Source organism: Archocentrus centrarchus, chromosome 5 (genome assembly GCF_007364275.1).
Source record: "Archocentrus centrarchus isolate MPI-CPG fArcCen1 chromosome 5, fArcCen1, whole genome shotgun sequence".
NCBI lineage: Eukaryota > Metazoa > Chordata > Actinopteri > Cichliformes > Cichlidae > Archocentrus > Archocentrus centrarchus.
This window is the reverse complement of record NC_044350.1, coordinates 34,447,213-34,464,869: the sequence shown is the minus strand read 5'-3', so window position 1 is coordinate 34,464,869 and position 17,657 is coordinate 34,447,213. Positions and strand designations below refer to the sequence as shown.

Below are 17,657 nucleotides of genomic sequence, written 5' to 3'. Positions count from 1 at the left end.
AGGAAAAACTCTTGTTCCCTCTGAGGGTGTTTAATCCCATTTTGTAGGGATTAAAAATACGGGAATATCTGGATCACGCTGTCGTTTTAATGTTTGTCCTAACTCGTGTTTTCCTGCAGTTCCTCGGCACACATTTCTTCAGGCCTTCACGTGATTGTGGTTGATTTATTTCATAGCTTGTGTTTTGTCCTCGTCTCTCTGCTCTACTTTTCCCAACCGTTAGCGGGAGATGGCTGCCCCTCCCTGAGCCTGGTTCTGCTGGAGGTCTTCCTGCTGAGAGGGAGGTGTTGGGGTTTGTCTTCAGCTCTGCTGGGTCTTTGTCCTGCAATAAAAGGTGCCATCAGGTGACTGAAGAATATCCAATATTTCATGAGAAAAAGATACAAATGTCTTTGTGACTCATTATCTTGAGGTCCCATCAATAAAACCCACTGACCCTGAGCAATGATATGTGACTGCTGGTAAACAGACTGGTACTTACACACACATTCATACAGTGCCTTTATCTTGACCTAAGCACTTTATCTATCACACACACACACACACACACACACACACACACACACACACACACACACACACACACACACACACACACACACACACACACACACACACACACTCAACTCAGGGTTCAGTATCTTGCCCGAGGATACTTCAACACATGGATGGGAGGAGCCTCTGTACCACCTTCTCCATGCAGATGATACATAACAAGGTCATCAATTACACAGCTGTCGTCCTGGCAACAACAGCAGCTACTTTACAGTAGAATCCTGAGAGTAGAGGTCGACAAATAAAGTCTTGACCTGAAACCCCACGGGTGTCTCATCATCCCTAAAGAAGTGTTTCCAGTTTCCAAAAGATGGCCTCAGGTCTCGACCTCTGGAGTCAGAAAGCAGAGCGTGCTGTGGGAATTATTGGAAGCATACAGCTCTGATTAAGATGGCCCTAAAAATACTACCAAACATGTAATACTTCAAAATTTAAAGCACTGAAGAGAGTATTTACTCCCGTTAAGGCTGCAGTACTGCATGTGTTACAGAAACCCTGAACAAAAACTGCATATTTGATTAAGAAATTGCCTTAAATATTAACAAATCTTCACCAGAAAAACGTTTGTTCCAGTTTCCTCGACGTTTTTGGGACTCAAAGACCGATCATGTGTCGATCACGTGTCGCAGTTTGAAATCTCCCAGAAACACATCTGGATGGGAAATCGCCCCAAACTCACGACCCAGCAGCCGAGGAACGTCTCTATGAATCTGAATGTGCACTTTTGTTCCCCCGGGGACTCGTTAAGTTCATGTGACAGATTTAATATCTCACACACACAGTTATATTTCCAGCATCCAACTATTGTCTGAGGACTGTAACACTGAGCTGCTCAGTCCTGCGTGGCTCTGACACTGACACACACACACACACACACACACACACACACACACACACACACACACACACACACACACACACACAGGAAGTTACTCAAGCCGGCTGTAATTTCATTCAGATGCTCTATGTGTGTGTGTGTGCGTGTGTGTGGGGGGACAGGCTGCAGTCTGTGGTCGCCATCTAGTGGCTGATGTAAGTGCTGCTGAGCAAGAAATAAGCAGGAAGTTAATAAATGAGTTTATATCAAAGAAACTAAATATTTCAGCAGGACAGTTAAAGCTGGGAACTTATGAAAAAATAATTCTTGGATGAGGAATTAATGTCACAGAGATGTGTGTTTATACAGAAGGGTCAGAGGTCAGCAGAGAACCCTGCTGGCTCGAAGAATAGCTGCTTGATACAGCACACAGGTGTGATGGCATCACCTGTGTGCTCAGCAGCAGTACTTCAGTGTTTTAGTTCATGGTGAGCATCTTCCAGTACAGATTCTCCATCTGATTAAACGTGGACAAAGTTTCACAATGATGTCACTGTCAGTCCCTGAAAGTTCAGACTGCTCTAAAGACTCACCCCCCCTCACTGTGTGAGGTCAGTGAGGACAGCCAATCAGCTGGCTGAAAGGGAGAGGGAAGAGAGATTAGATTCAGAGGATGATCACCAGAGATCATCTGCACCACAGAGATGGATGCAGCTAACGTGACATCAACGAGGTGGGGGGGTGGGTGAATGCTCATTGGCTGAGCGTGAGGTTTCGTACCACAGATAATTCTCCAGTTTAAAGCAAGCTGGACCTAAAATGAGTACCTGAGCCCACAAACGCAGCAGAAACGTGTTTACAGGGGTCACATCAGTGACCGACACGTCCACAGGGCTGGGAGCCTTTTTTGGAACCGCAGCTATCGCCACCTGGTGGCCACTTACACACTGAATAAAAATAAATGAGGCAGCACGCAGCTGAAGCTGGTGTATTCAACATTTATTTTCTGTCATTTTAAAAACTGTTTTAAAGACAATCAAAATATAAATACATTTCTCTCTGTCACTCACTCTCTCTCTCTCTCTCTCACACACACACACACACACACACACCCCTGCCCCCTGATTTAGATCTTAAACGGTGCAACAACCAGCCATCAAGAATCACTGGGAGTTTTAATGATCCAGCAGATTTCAGGAGCTTTGAAACACAGAGAGAAGACAGACTGCGACCCTCAGAGCGCGCAGCGTTAACACAGGACCTGCCGCACTGACACGAGCTTCAGTCACAGATTCACCTCCTACTTCCCATCCTCCTCAGACCATCAGGATTCGATATGTCGGATCAGTTAAACAGAAGGTGGGTCTAACTCAAACCATATCTAAAAGGATGTTTGGTCCCGAGCTGCAAGCTCCGACTGTTTAATGAGCTCCGAGTGAGTAAAATCTGTGAAACACAATAAACATCAACACTGGGAGGAAATCTAATAATGACTTTGGTGCGAACTGTCTGGCCAACACTTCATTTGTTTATGGAAAACTGAATTTTGAGGATTTCCAGTTGTTCTTAAACACAGCGGGAGGGCGAGCTTCCGATTCCCAGCTCTAAATCCAAAGAAGGCCGACTGTAAGACTGCAGGAGGATCTCCCCCCAAAAAAATGCTGAACTAAAACCTCAACTCGAGGCTTAAAAAAGCTCGCAGCATGTTTTTGGAGCTGTTCAGCCCGGTATGATGTGAATGATGTGAAACAGCAGCAGAGAGATTCTCTTCAAACCCAAATTAGGTTCAGTCTGATCATCAGAATAAACCAGGAGGGCAGAAACATCTGGACAGCACACGCTGACTCCATGTGTGAGTCAGGAGCAAAGTCAGACTCAGCCCGGCGCTCACGCGCTCGCTTCTTGTGGTTTGAAGCCGCTTGCCGAGCCTCTCATTCACTTCTGGATGAGAATAACAGTCAGGATTCGGGGGTGAGCGGGAAGCATCGTCATCCGAAGCTACTGTGGCCGTGCCAAAGTTTTAACATCCGCGTTTCACACAAACAGGAAAAAACAGTTGCCCCTGAATGAAGAGAGAGAAAGCACACCTGTTCTACAGAATATCTCAAGTGTTGAGTTGTGTGCCTCCCTTCGCTGAGGCAGGGGGTGAACGCGTTCACACACATCCTGAACACAGCAACAAAAAGAGGTAAAATCACAGGAGCGAGCTCATTTCCAAATCACATTATGGGAAAGGTCAGGGGTTATCTCGTCCTCTGGGGACGCAACTTCCTCTCTAACCATAACTGAAGGAAAACTATTTTCTGTAGGCAACCATGTAGAAAACTGAGTTTAGGGGGAAAAATTAAATGACTAAAACCTTCGGCGTGGGGGGACACGGGCGCGTCATTATAACCACAGGGAGCTGCAGTGATTCATCTTCATATGTTCTCTCAAACCCAGCGAGTCACAGAAAAGTTACATCCTCACGTTTAACGTCAGTCTAGTAAGTCCTCAGATTTGGATGATGCGCGGAAACCCGATGAAGTTCGGACAGATGGGAACGCCGAGCTTCCAATCCTCCTGATTTTATTCACTCCTAAAATCAGTTTTTCAGCTGCCATATGTACGATTTTTTAAAATGAATGGCTTTTCTGCAACTTCCAGTAATCGTTTTGAGGCATCAAAAGTTACAAATATTTGCAACATTGTAACCATTTTAATCACTGCACGCATCTGTGGATTTATTCATTTCATTCCTGTGCATGAGGAGTTATGACAGAAGACGCTGACATGAGAAAAACAATAAGAGGCAGTTTCAGCGGTTTTTACTGGAGACCGTGTCAGCCTCCGCTGGCATCTGTCTTTAAATCATGTGGGAATATTAAATAATGCTGTGATTTGACAGAGGTTCTCTTTCTCTCAGCGACTCGCAGCCCGAGCTGTTCAGATTTCACTTGTTTTACTCCTTCAGGTCCCACTTGGCTCGTGATCTGGTCACAGTATCAGTGGGACCTCTGATGGAGCCCACTGGGAGAAAATCTCAGCGTATTTGTTCACAAGGCCGAGAGAAATTACTGAAACTAACATTTGAGCCGTCTTGTTACCAAAACTGGGACTGACACACTGGGAAGGAGCTGCTTTTTCTGGGGAATGCAGTTACACTGTAGCAATATTTAAACACTGAACGTCTCACTCGTATAGAAACAGACATAAAGGGAACGTGTGGTTTTTGCAGACTTGGCAATATTCACTATTTTTGTTGTCAACAAATCCAGTTTGAAAAGACCAAAACCAGCCAAAAAAATTACTGTAGTTTCATTACTTTTGTTCACAGCTATTATTCAAACCATGCATTTGGCAGAAACAGCGCACGGCTGGTTTTGCTCTTTTCGTGGGATTTGTAGGAATATAAAATATCACAAACACAACCAAAACAATGATTTTGTAATCTCACAAACATCCTTCTCATGAGCATGATTTTAAGGCCTGTCGAGCCTTCGAGTTCTACAGATTTCATCCATCAGAAGTGAAGCAGATCCTCTGACAGACATTCAGTGTAGTGATCTGAGTGTGGACCGGTGCGCTGCAGGAACAGGATGGGGGAAGTCCAGTCCCCCCCCCCAGCGGCTGGGTGTGTATCTGCTGCTGTGCTTGTAATCCATCACAGAAAAATCAGCGTCTGCTTCTGTCTCTGTCCTGTTGGCATCAAATTTAGTGTGGAGAGGAAACTCCAAAAAGGCTTCCGGGTTCCTCTCCGGAGCGTTTCGAGAACAAAAAGAGAGGCGGAGAAATTTCACACCTGGATGGTTTAAAAGCTCCGCCTCTCTCTGGATTCCTCCCCCTCAGTGTAACCACAGACAGAGAGGTGGAGAGCTGCCCGTCTGCTCTCTGTCCTCCTGGCTGTCAGTGTCTTGGTCTGTGTTGCACCGTGGAGGCCAGTGGGGGGCGCCGTTAGGATGTCTTTCCCAGCTCTATCTTCTTCTGGATGGCACGAGCCGAATGGTAGATGAGCGAGTCGATCAGACCGGCCACTACGCAAGACAGGAGGCACACGGAAACAGAGTTTTATTACATTTTTAATATTATATCCATATTTTACTGTAAAGCTGCAGCACAGCACTTAAATCTGAGCACTGACCTGTGAATACACCTCCAATAATGGCACAAACTCCTGTTAGGAAGTGTGTGAATGATCTGAGCGGAGAGAGAGGAAACATCTCATATCAACTTAATATTTTAATATTCTTTTGTTCCACACTTCATTCATAAACATTAATAAAGATTATTCTCCCTTTTTTCAATCATCTGCTGTCAAAACTAGAAATACTTTGTCTTCCTAGTAACACTAGTCCTCAGAAACTGGTCGGCACTAACAAGAGGTCAGCTACCTGTGTTTCTCTGTGAATTTAACCATCATGGGCGACAGCTCGTATAAAACAAAGACCCCCGGCAGCCCCTGGTCTCCTATCAGCCCGTTGGCCACCTTTTCGTGCCTGGTGACCGAGAACTGGTTTGTTTTCACCACCTGAGGAAAAAAAAAGAAAAACTGAATCACAGCAGAACTGTTCAACGTTTCATGGTCAAAATCAACTCTGGCAGCATTTCGAAAAAGTACTTTTGGGACGATAAGATGCAATAACACAGAGAAGATGCTAAAATGTGCTTTAACAGCACGAATGATGCTTTTCAAACAGCTGGACTCACATCGCCGTCAGTTTTCACGTAGATGGTGGGAACGATTTTCACGAAATACTGGTACATCATCGACGCTGTGAGGAGGAAAGTTTTTACAATTAAAATACGAAAGCATTTAAAAACATAACAAAAACTGCAAACCCTCGTGGCTCTCCTCAGGAGGCGAGGAACGAGGAGAGAGGAGTCAAGGAGACAGGTGAGTAAAAAAAAAAAAAGACATTTTTGCTGCGGAGCCTCATTTTAAAGAGACGTCTGCATCATTTGTTATGCAGCTCAGATATGGACTAATGTTCACAGCACATTTTATATTAAGGGCTGCTTTTAATTACATTTACAACATGATGTTATCTGACAACATATCAAACCTTAAAAAAAAGTCACACACAAATGGTGCAGCGCACAAAGTTTGATCATCTTAAATAACCTAACCATCAAATACACAGAATCAGCTGTTTAAACTTCCTGCTGAGTGCCACTCCTCATCCTCAGCAATGAGACACCTGAGTTTGATTTGTGGATAACGGGCTGGAGGCCAGAGGAGACGAGCAAGCACAAATCAGAGACTCTACTTACATTTTATAAATCAGTGAGACTGGAGGAACCTGGTCCTTCTGGAGGATTTCAGAGCCGCCTGTCTCTGTTTCTGTTCATCCAACTGCTGATAACACCAACTAATATCTCATAATGTTCGTTATGATTTTTGGCTTCTTTTTTGGTTAATGAATTACTATAGCTTGGAAATCCCAACTTCCTCTAATTTTTATGATTATTAAATAATTTTACGTTCATTAATCTTTATAGAGTTTGTGTTTTATTTACAGTTGATTAATATTTTGATATTTGTTTTGTCTTTGTTATTAAGTTTGTATGAGTATGTGTATTTGTGTTTAGAGGATTGATTTAATCTGTTTTACTGTTTTGTTTTTTACTGCAGATGGAAATTAGCTGGAAGCTAAATCTGGAACAAATCATATTTTCTTTTATGTGATTAATGTTTTTTGTTCATGGTCCCTGAAAGACATAAACTTTAATAATGCATTAAATCAGAGTGAGTGGCCAATTAATGGTTCAGTAATAAAGTCAGCCACAGGGCGGCGCTGTTTGCGTTACCCTCCATGTTACCGTAGCTCTTTCTGACCTTCCTCTACCGTTTCCTTCTTCCTCTATCCGGTTATGGAGGGCTGATGAAAGGCATTTAAACGCAGCTGCGCTCAGAGACGCGAGAAAGCCGAAGTAGCAAAGCTAAAAACAGGCCTACGTTAAACACATAATCAAAGGTAAGGTCGGTTTGGGATCGATTCTCATTACAGATGATTAAAGCTGCGCGCGGGAACGGCCGCGCTTATCTGCCGAGGCCACAGATGACGTTAGCATGCTAGGCTAGCACAACAAATCATACGCAGAGGAAAAAGGTGAATCAGACAGGTGTGATCACGGCACGCGTGGAGTCAGCAGGATAGGACACACTCACCTTTCTTATCTGGGTTTACATAAGAGCTTTTAAAAAGCCAAACATTAACACACACGGACACGCTAACGTTAGCCTAGCATGTTACACGCTGAGATAAACGCGTGACCATATTTTGTTAAAGCGAGACAGCGGAGCAAATTCAAATGTCTGTAACTTTAGGTTTGATTTTGTACGGTTATTGGCAAAGATGCAGAAGCAACTGAACATCCAGAGACATGCGCGCAGCGGGAAACCATGAAGTGCTGACAGCAGCTCACACTGCTGCCGTGTGGAAGGCTGAATAAATAAATCGCTTTCTCAGCCTCTCTTTGGACATTCTTGTTATGCTTGAATATTAAAAGCACAAAAACTCAACAAGAAGCGTGTTGGCACTTTGTTAGCTGTAGTAATGCACAATGACCGAAGTCTGTCACTCTTAATGTCAGTGAGAGGGTTTAGGAGCACCTACCTGAACATTTACCTGTGACAGCGGTTTATTTTGACGTTATCAATTCGAGCCATTGACTCTTCTGGCAAGTGATCTCTAGAGGGGTTATTAAAGTTTATTGCTGTCGTTGTGCCAGAAACATGAGATGGTCATCTATCTAGCCAGTCTTTAACCTGCTGCTCTCCTCTGTAGATGCCGGTGGCTGTAGGCCCGTATGGCCAGACCCAGCCCAACTGTTTTGATCGGGTCAAAATGGGCTTCATGATGGGGTTTGCTGTAGGAATGGCTGCTGGTGCCATGTTTGGCACGTTCTCCTGTCTCAGGTAGGTCTGAACTTGGTGTGGGTGCTAACTATGCATATAAGATGAAACTGTACAGTTGGGCTAATGAAAATATTTCCTGCAGGGATTTGCCACACTAGGAGGAGTGAAAATTCCGACCTGTTTCACCCAGTGTGTGGGCTAAATATGGCGTCTCCCACTCTCGCTTACATGGATAAAAAGTAAAACTGTTGTTTGTGTCTCCAGGATCGGCATGCGTGGCAGGGAGCTGATGGGAGGAGTAGGAAAGACCATGATGCAGAGTGGAGGGACTTTCGGCACGTTTATGGCCATTGGGATGGGCATTCGATGCTGAAGACAACAGGAGAAGACCTCCATATTCAACCGTGGGACTTTTCAGATTATCGGTCACAGCTTTCTGTCTGTTTAGCGCTGCCATGCCCTCAACCTGCAGTCAGTCTGGTTTTGTCAATAAAAGTTCAGATTTGTGAAATGGGTTTCGGGGTGCATGTGATTTCCTTTTGGATGCTCTAAAGTAACAAACAGCTATCAGCTGCTACATTTCTATCCACAACAAAGAGTTTGTAACTGTTGATCAACGTGTCACTCAGCAGCTGTTTGACAGATTTCTCTGACTCGGAAACAAAAATCTGAGAAATAAGCCCTGAATCGTTTGACAGTAAGTGCTGCTGCTTTAAAAATACAAACTTGTATCACTGACCTTGTGGCGCTGCGACGTCAGTCCCATCCAGAGGGTTAACGAGGCCGGGGTAATCTTTCCCGAACGACAGGTGTTTTATCAGATGGGTCATGTTTATCTGCAGGAAGATGATTACAGGTCAACACACTCTTAGTAACGAGCAATAAGCAGCCATTTAAAATTTCACATGACGGCTTGGTCTGTTTCATACCTGCAATATTAAATTACAATCACATTTTTCAAATGAAAGATTAAATAAGCATGTAAATCTGTTCAGACGACCTCGAAACTACAAAGTTAAGGAAAACGTTTGTGTTACTTACGTTGTCCAAACCGAAACTCTGCAGGTCGTGTACTGCAAAACAAACACCATCAGTTTAACTCAAAAAACTGCAAACACAGAACATGTTTAATAAAGTGTTATTAACCAGTTTGTGAAATTGATTAGAGCCTCTTTATTCAGCTGTTCCCCTAAAAATTCTGAAGAGCAGGCTTAAACCTGCTCCAACACAGTGGGTGTCAGGCAGCAGAAGTGTTCGGTCCTCCTGCCATTTCTATTACAGGAGGACAGAAGAAGAGCGGTCTGCAGAGGTCACATTATCTTAAATCCACACAACATTTTTTTAATGATGCTGACTTAAAGGGGACCTACTCTGCTCTATTCCAGCTCCATATTTTTATTCTTAGACCTGTGAGCTTTCTTGTGCAGCAGGTGGTTGTGTGCTCACAGCTCCACTTTTGGGTCTAAGAGGACCACATCAGGGGCATCATACAGAGCCGGCAGTGTAGAAGCCTGATCTTTCAGCTCAGGGATTATTTGCATGCTGACGTTATTTGAAAGTTTGGATGTATTTAATATGAGCATCCACCACAGGAACAGTATGTATGTGACAGCAAATCAGTACAAAAGGTCCCCATAAAGTAACAAAATGCAGCAGGCTCCTCAGCAACACTCCCCATCAAATCCAACACTCTTCTGTTTATGTTAAAGACATATTCACCACATGAAGTTCATTATTTGCAACACTGTCTCATAACAGTAAACAGGTTAATACACTGCAGTAAAGCTGGTCTTCAACAGAATCAAGGAAAAAAGAGTCTGCAAAGAAGGATGGACTTACTTTCCACAGCGTGCACTACAGAAAAAAGAGAAAAGAGTCACAATAGTGATGCAGCCAGTTAGAAACCATGTTATATTAATGAGAGCGAGCGTGTCGGCAGGAGCTGCACAACTCTGACAGACTTTGGGCTTAATATTTTTAAAGTCTTATTCTATTAAGACATTAATAACGTAACCTCGGGGGTGAAACTCAGCTCTTTGTGCTCATGATTTGGCTGTTCAGGAGTATTAAAAGCTTAACTCCTTTATGCATTTTGATTTATAAGCCTGAGACTTTACAGGACAGAAAATATCTAATTGAGGAGGATTATATTTGTCAGCTCCAGGAGGTTTGAGCCTCTTGTGTTTGGGAAAGCGGTCCGTGTGCTGTCAGAGGAATTGTGCAGCCCCAAACATACAGCACAGAGTTTAAGGTCAGTCCGGCTGGAGGGCATTTGGGACCAGGATAAGGATGAAGCTGATTTATTTCAGCCACAGCCTCGTCCTCAAGTGATTCTTGTCTCTTGTTTCTGCTGGTAAGCATTTAAATATTACACCAGTGAGATTCATCCATAATCACCACCTCAAGAACAAAGGTGGGCAGCAAACTTCAGCTACTTTCACTGTTTTACCAGCCAGATTTTTACTGAAACACATGAATTTCAGCAGTGTTGTTATTCACACAGAGTCAGATTAGAAGCTCTGTGTGGCAGATTTACCAAAAACAGCTGTTTTTTTTAGCATGTGGTGATCCAGCTGCTGTTCATGTCCTGCTCTGGTGCTCCATGAGGTCCAAGTCATCAGTGAGAATGAGAAATGCCCTAACCCACTGTTATTACATTACATATTACGTTACATTAACTATGAACAGTTACGATGTTGAACTTTAATTTGAAAAACCAAAACCATCCTGATAGTTCAGGTTTGCATTATTCAAGTAATTTCACTCAGTAAACCAGTCGGAGACAAATTAGGACAAAGTGTCTTAGACCTCATGGGGGGTGGGGGGGTTACTGTACAGATGAGGGAAACATTTAGCAGGCAGACAGAAACATCCGGTCACACTGACTCAAACGCGGTGACGGCAGATAAAAACTGAAACGTATCCACAGGAGGAAAATGAAACTGGAGACAACAGAAAAGGTAAAACAGGTGAGAAAACTGCACTTTGGTTACAGAGTTGCTACGGCTCAGAGCGCCTCTGTTAAAAAAAACGTCTTTAGGTTCAGTGTGAAGCCCCGCCTACACGGCGCTCAGCAGAGGAAAAGCTCTGAGTGCAGAGTGTGACACCCATCAGGAAACACTGCAGCCAAAACCTGCTGTCGCGTCAGTCAAACCCGGAGACGTTTCAGCCATTTCCACTAATTACAAAGCACACGTTAAAGAATGGATGGTTTTACGCCTGTAAAATCATAAAACCTTTTTTCAAATCAAAGATTTTTAAAGGTTTTAGTTTAACTCAGACACTGTTTCTTTAAATGTACCTGCTGCCTGTATGTCAGTCCTTATTGGTAGACTCTGACAGGTGAAGAGATCAGCTGACTGCACTGGAGTAATCACACAACTACCCTAAATATTTTTAACAAAGCGGTCTAAATAGTTACAAAATGCTATCATATGTATTTTAGAAGTCTGTAAATGCTATAAAATAATAAACTCATCATGCACGATATTCTGCAGCTGTTTGTAATAAACAGACGTAGACATGGAGGTTTGATTGATGGAGGACTGATGAACATACAAACCCATCAAAGGTTTCTAAACACTCGGATCATATTAGTAAACTTATGAGCTCGTCACTGAAAGCTTCAGTAGGAAAAAAAGAAGCAAACACAGTGATTTCACTCCGAGTTTCACTGCTCGGGTCTCGTGGTGATGAAGTCCGTCACCCGGCCTCGGATATACGGAAGAAAATGGATGGAGGGAAAATATGCAGCATGTCTTTGCCTTTAAAAATCAAAAATTCAAAAATCTAAATGCTTTTTATTCAGAAACTTGATTCAAATCAAGTTCTGTTCATTCTGGCTTTTTAAAGGTATTTGGAGCTTTAAGTTACAGTTACTTACAAAGCTCTGCTAATTAATAACAGAAATAACCTAAGGTGTTAGAAACCTTTGGTCGGGCGTGTCCGTGAGCAGAGTGCAGAGGAGGCGTCTTACCGTGGACGTGAGACTGCTGGAAACTTTTTCCTGGAGCGAAGTGGAAATTTCCTGCCACCTGCACCAGGAAGGGGAGAAATTTTAGAATATTTTTTGTAGGTTTTAATCGTAAACATTGCAAAAGATTTTTTTTTAATCCAGTTACATTTATAATATAATATTATTGTTAAGCAATTTCTTGCAAAAATACAAAATTATGTTTTTAAATTGAAATTTTCCTCTTGGACCTGATCTTTATCTCATGATATTTTAACGCTGAGATCATCTTCCTCACAGCGGGCCCAATAAGCATTATATCTGCACACACAATAATAACTTAATGTGTGCAATAACACCAGCGTATGAGATTTCTGCTGTGCTTAACGTGTCTATCAATAACTTCACATAAAGTTTCAGTTCAGGATGTTACGATACAAAAACCACAACACAAAGTTACAAAGTTGCACAATTTACAGTTCAGTTCATGTTAATAACGATGACGTGTAGGAGCTCGTGCCTTGTTGACTTCCAGGAAGCCGTAAACCTGACAGCCTTCATTCTTCTGCTCCTGCATCTTCTGAGTGAAACCTTCTCTTTTACACTGCTCGATGGTATCGGCGCTCTTAAAGGCCCAGCCCCGCCGCCGGTACGCTTCCCGCACATCATCACAGGTGTTGCAGCATCTACACACACACACACACACACACACACACACACACACACACACACACACACACAGACAGAGCAAGAGGAACCAAAGCGAGTTAACACAGGGTTGTACAGGAAGCACAGAAACAGCAGTGTGTGTCTGCACGCGTCTTACTTCAGATCTTCGGTCTCAGCTCCGTAGCAGCTCTCACATCGGTTCGGGTCCAGTGTGCTGGGGTCAAACACTTCACCATCATCGGCCTTACCGAGCTCTGAACGCACAAACGCACAACCAGCATGACAAAGATTAGCAGCCAGACAACACGAGTCACTTCAGCACATCGGTGTGAGGATATTTCCAGTCCTGTGCGCTTCGGGCTAAATCACAGTTTCACACAAGAATCTGTGCAAAACTACAGAAACTGTCCAAGAATTCAAACTTTCTACAGATATTGTGATAATGTTGTTATCATTAACAACATTATCACAATATCTCTGATATGAGGACAGACCTGACAGGATCAAACCAAAACTACCGTTTCAACAGCTCCTTCACAATAACGGCCACACAAAGTCTTTAAGGAGAAGCACTTCCTGGATTCACAGTTTCTGACTGAGGTGCTCTTTGGAAGATATACATATAAGCTTATGCATCAAAGAAGTGTAAGTTACTCTGTTTTTAAACCATTTCTAGAATGCTTTTAATCTCACCGCACATTCACGGTAACCTAAAAAAACACTCCCGAGTTTTGTCACACATTTAAGCCTTCATCAGAGTTAAAAAGACTTCATGGAAACTTGTTTTTCCTCGTGATGTTTCACCAACAGCAAACCTCCACCCGGGTCATGCTTCCATAACAGGAATCTCCACAAAACAGCAGCCAGCTGTGCTTTCGATGCTAAAATGCTGAGCAGCATCCTGACTTCTCGATATGTGAGCATACGCTGGGACATAAACTGTAAGACTTTGGATCTGAACACCTCCAGTTTAATCACACCAATGAATGTAAAAAGAGGAGCTGTGAATAAAAATAATTCCTCAACGGTTAGTTCGACATTTTTGTTGGAGCCCTTGAATTAAAGGTGAGACTCTTTGGTTCACTTACATCTAAATGTTTTATTTCACATCTATTGCAGAGACAAAACTGTGAAAATCACATCACCAGTAAAAATTTCCAGCGTCCTCCATCTCTCACACTCTGGATACATTAATCAATGATATGAGTTACAGTTCTCATGTTTTGATGCTTGAGAATCGAAGCAAATGAAGCAGAAAAATGGGCCGAGTCTGCTGACTCATCTGTGCATGAACGGTATGATTTAAAACAACACTCAAAGGACTCTGCAGTGCACAGGCTCTGCTCAAAGAGAACAAACAAGAAAAACCTGGAAAAACAACAAAAACATAACGTCAGGATTTACCGTGTTTTTCTGCCTCCTGCGTGACGGGTTTGAGGTCTTTATCCAGCCGCTGTTTGAACAGATTGTGTTCAACATCCAGCTGCTGCTCACCAGCCACGTCCATCGCGTCTATACTGAGATCTGCCAGGAGAGAAAAACAGGTGCAGGTCTTTATTATTAGCATATGATGTGATTAGCATGCTAACTTCATCAGAATGGAGGAGAACTTACAGGCGCACGGCATGTGAGGGAAAATAACATCAATGTTGATTTTGAGTTTGTCTCCCCGCGACGTGTCGACGTACAGCTCAGGATGGACCTGCCGAACATCCACGAGTTAATTCGGTCATCCAGATAACACACAAACACACACTTTAGCTGTGAGGGAACAACACGTCTCCATTTCCATGGTTTGATCCCTGCACATCACTTTCTAAAGTGATATACTGTAATATTCATTTTTTCTGACATCTCCTGTCTAAAAGGATTATTTAGGCAGAGGATGAAATTTTTCAACCCACTAAACTAAAAATAGCAGCTAACATCAGCCGATCTGTTTTACTCTGTAGGGTCAAAACTAAATGTTACAGCACTTTAACGGATTCTGAACCTTCTGCATTTAAAATGTCACTCAAATAGGTCAGTAGTATAAATCTCTGTGTGTGCACAGACTCTGAACCTTTAGCATACTGAAGTCTATTTCAGGGTTTGCATGTGTGGACTCATCAGACCAGTCTAACAGGAGTCTCAGGCCACCTTTATCAGCACAGTCTGTGCACAGACTGTCGGGATCTTAGAAACTACCTCGTCACGATCAGTTAACCGCTATCACCGAAGAGAAAACAGGCAGAGTTATGATTATGTTCTTTTTAATTAGCCACAATTATTTTTAGATAAAATGTTTGGTCAGTGAATGTTGTGGAAACATCAGTAAGACCACATTAACCCTCGTGAAGAAATAAACTTGCAGAAGATGCAGATCTATGGTAATAAATCATCAATATAGACACATGCAGGATTATTGAAATTTCTTTTCTCAGTGAGAAGAAATGAGCACGTTACAGAAGGTGAGATCATCCAGTTCTGAAGTTTATCCTTTTACGCTCTCTGCCAGATGAGGGAGGTCAGTAAAGGTGTAACAGCTGTTTCTTTAGAGGGGTGCTGTGTTACAGTGGTGGATGTTTATAATAAGCATGGCCAAAGTTTTTTAAAAATGAGGTCAGTGCACATACATATACAGGTACTCCCTTCAAGCTTGGCTCACAGGTATTACATGCACACATCAGACTAATCTAAGCATGTGGTTTCAAACTGTTTTAAACTCTGTATGATGTCAAACACAGAGGGGCAGCCGAGCACATGACAGCTGGCTTAAAACAGCTAAACAGATAAAGCAGCTTAATGCCGAGTGGGTGAACTGAGAGGCTGCATCAGTGCAAGGCGAGGCAAAAATTAGGATAATGGGGTTTGACAACACCCAAACACCAAAGGTATTCATGATGACATTCAACTGAAAACATTCAATAATTTTTCAATTAATCACTGCAGCTCCAGAATCTGAACATTCAAAAAAAAAGTTGTGAAGTTTCTGTAACAGAAATTTCTGGCCTGCACACACGAAACCCCAAAAACAAGAGTTCTGCAAGTAAAACCTGTTAAATTCCTCTTTGTGTGTCAGGTGTCACATTTAATTTCACAGGGTGGGGGATGCCATCAAATGAAAGTGGATGAACTCACCTCTTTAGTAAGATAGTACTGCAGCTCAGAGACAAACAGGATTAACATGATGACACCACTGATGATGGTCACTGCAGAGACACAGAGGAAGCAAGCATTTTAAATCCAGGCTGCTGCACCAAAAGGAGCGTGTTCTAACTTTTAGTATCCAAACCTAACCAGCAGAAGCAAAAAGTGATTGAAAACCAAATTAATTAAATAGAACTTAGTTTCTATTTTTTTGTGCAATTCAATAGTAATTGGTAAAATATCCCTGGATAACAACAATAACCCTGCTGCAGGGTCAAAAAACTCAACAACCTCACTGCTAAATACGTTTTTAATCACCACAATTTCAGTTTCTAAAGAAAATTTCATAACACTGTTGACAGTTCACACATCATCACGGCCTCCAGACCGTCTCTATACAAATGTCTGCACAGCTCACCTAAAGGCTGCTGTAATGCTCGCTGTATACAGCTTTTCTAATGATGCTTCTCCGATTTCTTATTTTATTGTTATCATAGTAAAACAAATCTACATCAAAATGTTTCTGTTTTCATCTCTTGAATTGCCTCCTCGGATCAGTTCAGCTTTACCTTATATAAACCACAGCAGCATGTTTGCAAAATAGTCATCAGTATTACGAAATCATGCAAAATCCCCGCGAAACTCCTTCACAAATAAAGTATGTGGCACAAACTCCTCAAAATACGTGATCTTAAACCCGTTTCTCTGCAAATTCAGCCACAGTTCATGCTGATTTATGCTCATCTATCACTGAGCTAGCTGCATCGCTGCCCTCTTGTTGGACTTTCAATATTACATATGTCTCCTCTGCCTGTGTTCAGGCTGGCCTCGAGTCATCAGAGGCATGTTATGACTGTAACTTTATTTTTGTGTACTCTATTTGATCACTGAGAGGAGAAATGGAGCAGTTAGCCTTGCTGTTAGCCGCTGCAGCTAAGAGCCTGTGTGTATGAATGGCTGCTGCTCACCGGTCGCTCCTCCCCACGTCTTCACTCGGAAATCCTCCAGAGTTTTGGGATAAGCGTCAAACTGCTTCAGTTTGTTTAACGTGTCCATTTTCTAAACCTCCAATCCACCGCTACACACAAACGTTACCGACAGATTCCTCCAGACACACACATCAGTCCTTCACTTCCACTTCCGGGACACACGCAACTCGGGTCAAACCTAGACCAATCAGCGCCGGCCGCGTTTTCCCGTCCTCTGTGTCGTTATCCAAAGAAGAGGATTAAAAAAAGAGAAAAGAATAAAAAATATGAAATATTAAAAATCCTCTTTAATTACAGATTATTAAAGAGGATATCAATGGATACAAAAAAAAAGTAAGATGGTGTTATTTATTTGAATGTGAGTAATTATTTGTTTTTTTTTTCCTCCACATACTTAGATATATTTGGATACTTGTTTTAGCTGATGTTTCAGGTGTTTGCTTTATTTATTTATTTTTTAGGCAGTAAAATGAGTTTGTAAGTTCTTGCTGTTCCTGTGTGAGTTCAGGTACACTGGCTTCCTCACAAACATGGCGGTTCTTGTATTAGCGCTGTGACGGACTGGTGGACCTGCGACCTGTTCAGGAGGTGTATCCTGTATCGTTTGGTATAGTTTTCTCATTTTTGAAGAAGGTGATGTTTAGCGACTTTTGCATCGGAACTCTTCATACATGCTTCTGTTAAAGAAAACACACAAACTCCGAGGTC

General features: G+C 42.6%; 2 protein-coding genes across 4 annotated transcripts; one reads left to right on the top strand and one right to left on the bottom strand.

Annotated features, from left to right (window-relative positions):
* Positions 1–206: 206 nt before the first annotated feature.
* On the bottom strand, positions 207–17,101 carry ergic3 (ERGIC and golgi 3). 3 transcript variants are annotated; one of them, XR_004019957.1, is made up of 15 exons: positions 16,929–17,016; positions 15,952–16,022; positions 14,446–14,533; positions 14,236–14,355; positions 12,989–13,085; positions 12,683–12,848; positions 12,187–12,244; positions 10,050–10,064; positions 9,252–9,283; positions 8,950–9,046; positions 6,059–6,123; positions 5,743–5,879; positions 5,493–5,548; positions 5,154–5,385; positions 207–322 (listed from the first exon to the last, which is right to left on the bottom strand). XR_004019957.1 is itself a non-coding variant. In XM_030728946.1 (14 exons), exons 1-14 carry the CDS (start codon positions 17,014–17,016, stop codon positions 5,306–5,308), a joined length of 1,170 nt encoding a protein of 389 aa, XP_030584806.1. In that variant the 5' UTR covers positions 17,017–17,101; the 3' UTR covers positions 2,387–5,305. The 3 variants fall into 3 exon arrangements, 2 of the variants coding, with proteins under 2 accessions (XP_030584806.1, XP_030584808.1); XM_030728946.1 differs by lacking the exon at positions 207–322 and having other exon boundaries at positions 2,387–5,385; positions 16,929–17,101; XM_030728948.1 differs by lacking the exons at positions 207–322; positions 10,050–10,064 and having other exon boundaries at positions 2,387–5,385; positions 16,929–17,101.
* On the top strand, positions 7,168–8,725 carry romo1 (reactive oxygen species modulator 1). Its single transcript, XM_030728949.1, has 3 exons — positions 7,168–7,326; positions 8,140–8,270; positions 8,475–8,725. Exons 2-3 carry the CDS (start codon positions 8,140–8,142, stop codon positions 8,581–8,583), a joined length of 240 nt encoding a protein of 79 aa, XP_030584809.1. The 5' UTR covers positions 7,168–7,326; the 3' UTR covers positions 8,584–8,725.
* Positions 17,102–17,657: the final 556 nt, after the last annotated feature.

Excerpts from the sequence above, each read along its gene's own strand:
- ergic3 (XM_030728946.1), bottom strand. The coding sequence starts at position 17,016 with ATGGACACGTTAAACAAACTGAAGCAGTTTGACGCTTATCCCAAAACT. Across the intron at positions 16,023-16,928 it reads GACGTGGGGAGGAGCGACCG|TGACCATCATCAGTGGTGTC; the intron begins GTGAGCAGCAGC and ends GTGTCTCTGCAG. Across the intron at positions 5,880-6,058 it reads ACGTGAAAACTGACGGCGAT|GTGGTGAAAACAAACCAGTT; the intron begins GTGAGTCCAGCT and ends TTTTTTCCTCAG.
- romo1 (XM_030728949.1), top strand. The coding sequence starts at position 8,140 with ATGCCGGTGGCTGTAGGCCCGTATGGCCAGACCCAGCCCAACTGTTTT. Across the intron at positions 8,271-8,474 it reads GGCACGTTCTCCTGTCTCAG|GATCGGCATGCGTGGCAGGG; the intron begins GTAGGTCTGAAC and ends TTGTGTCTCCAG.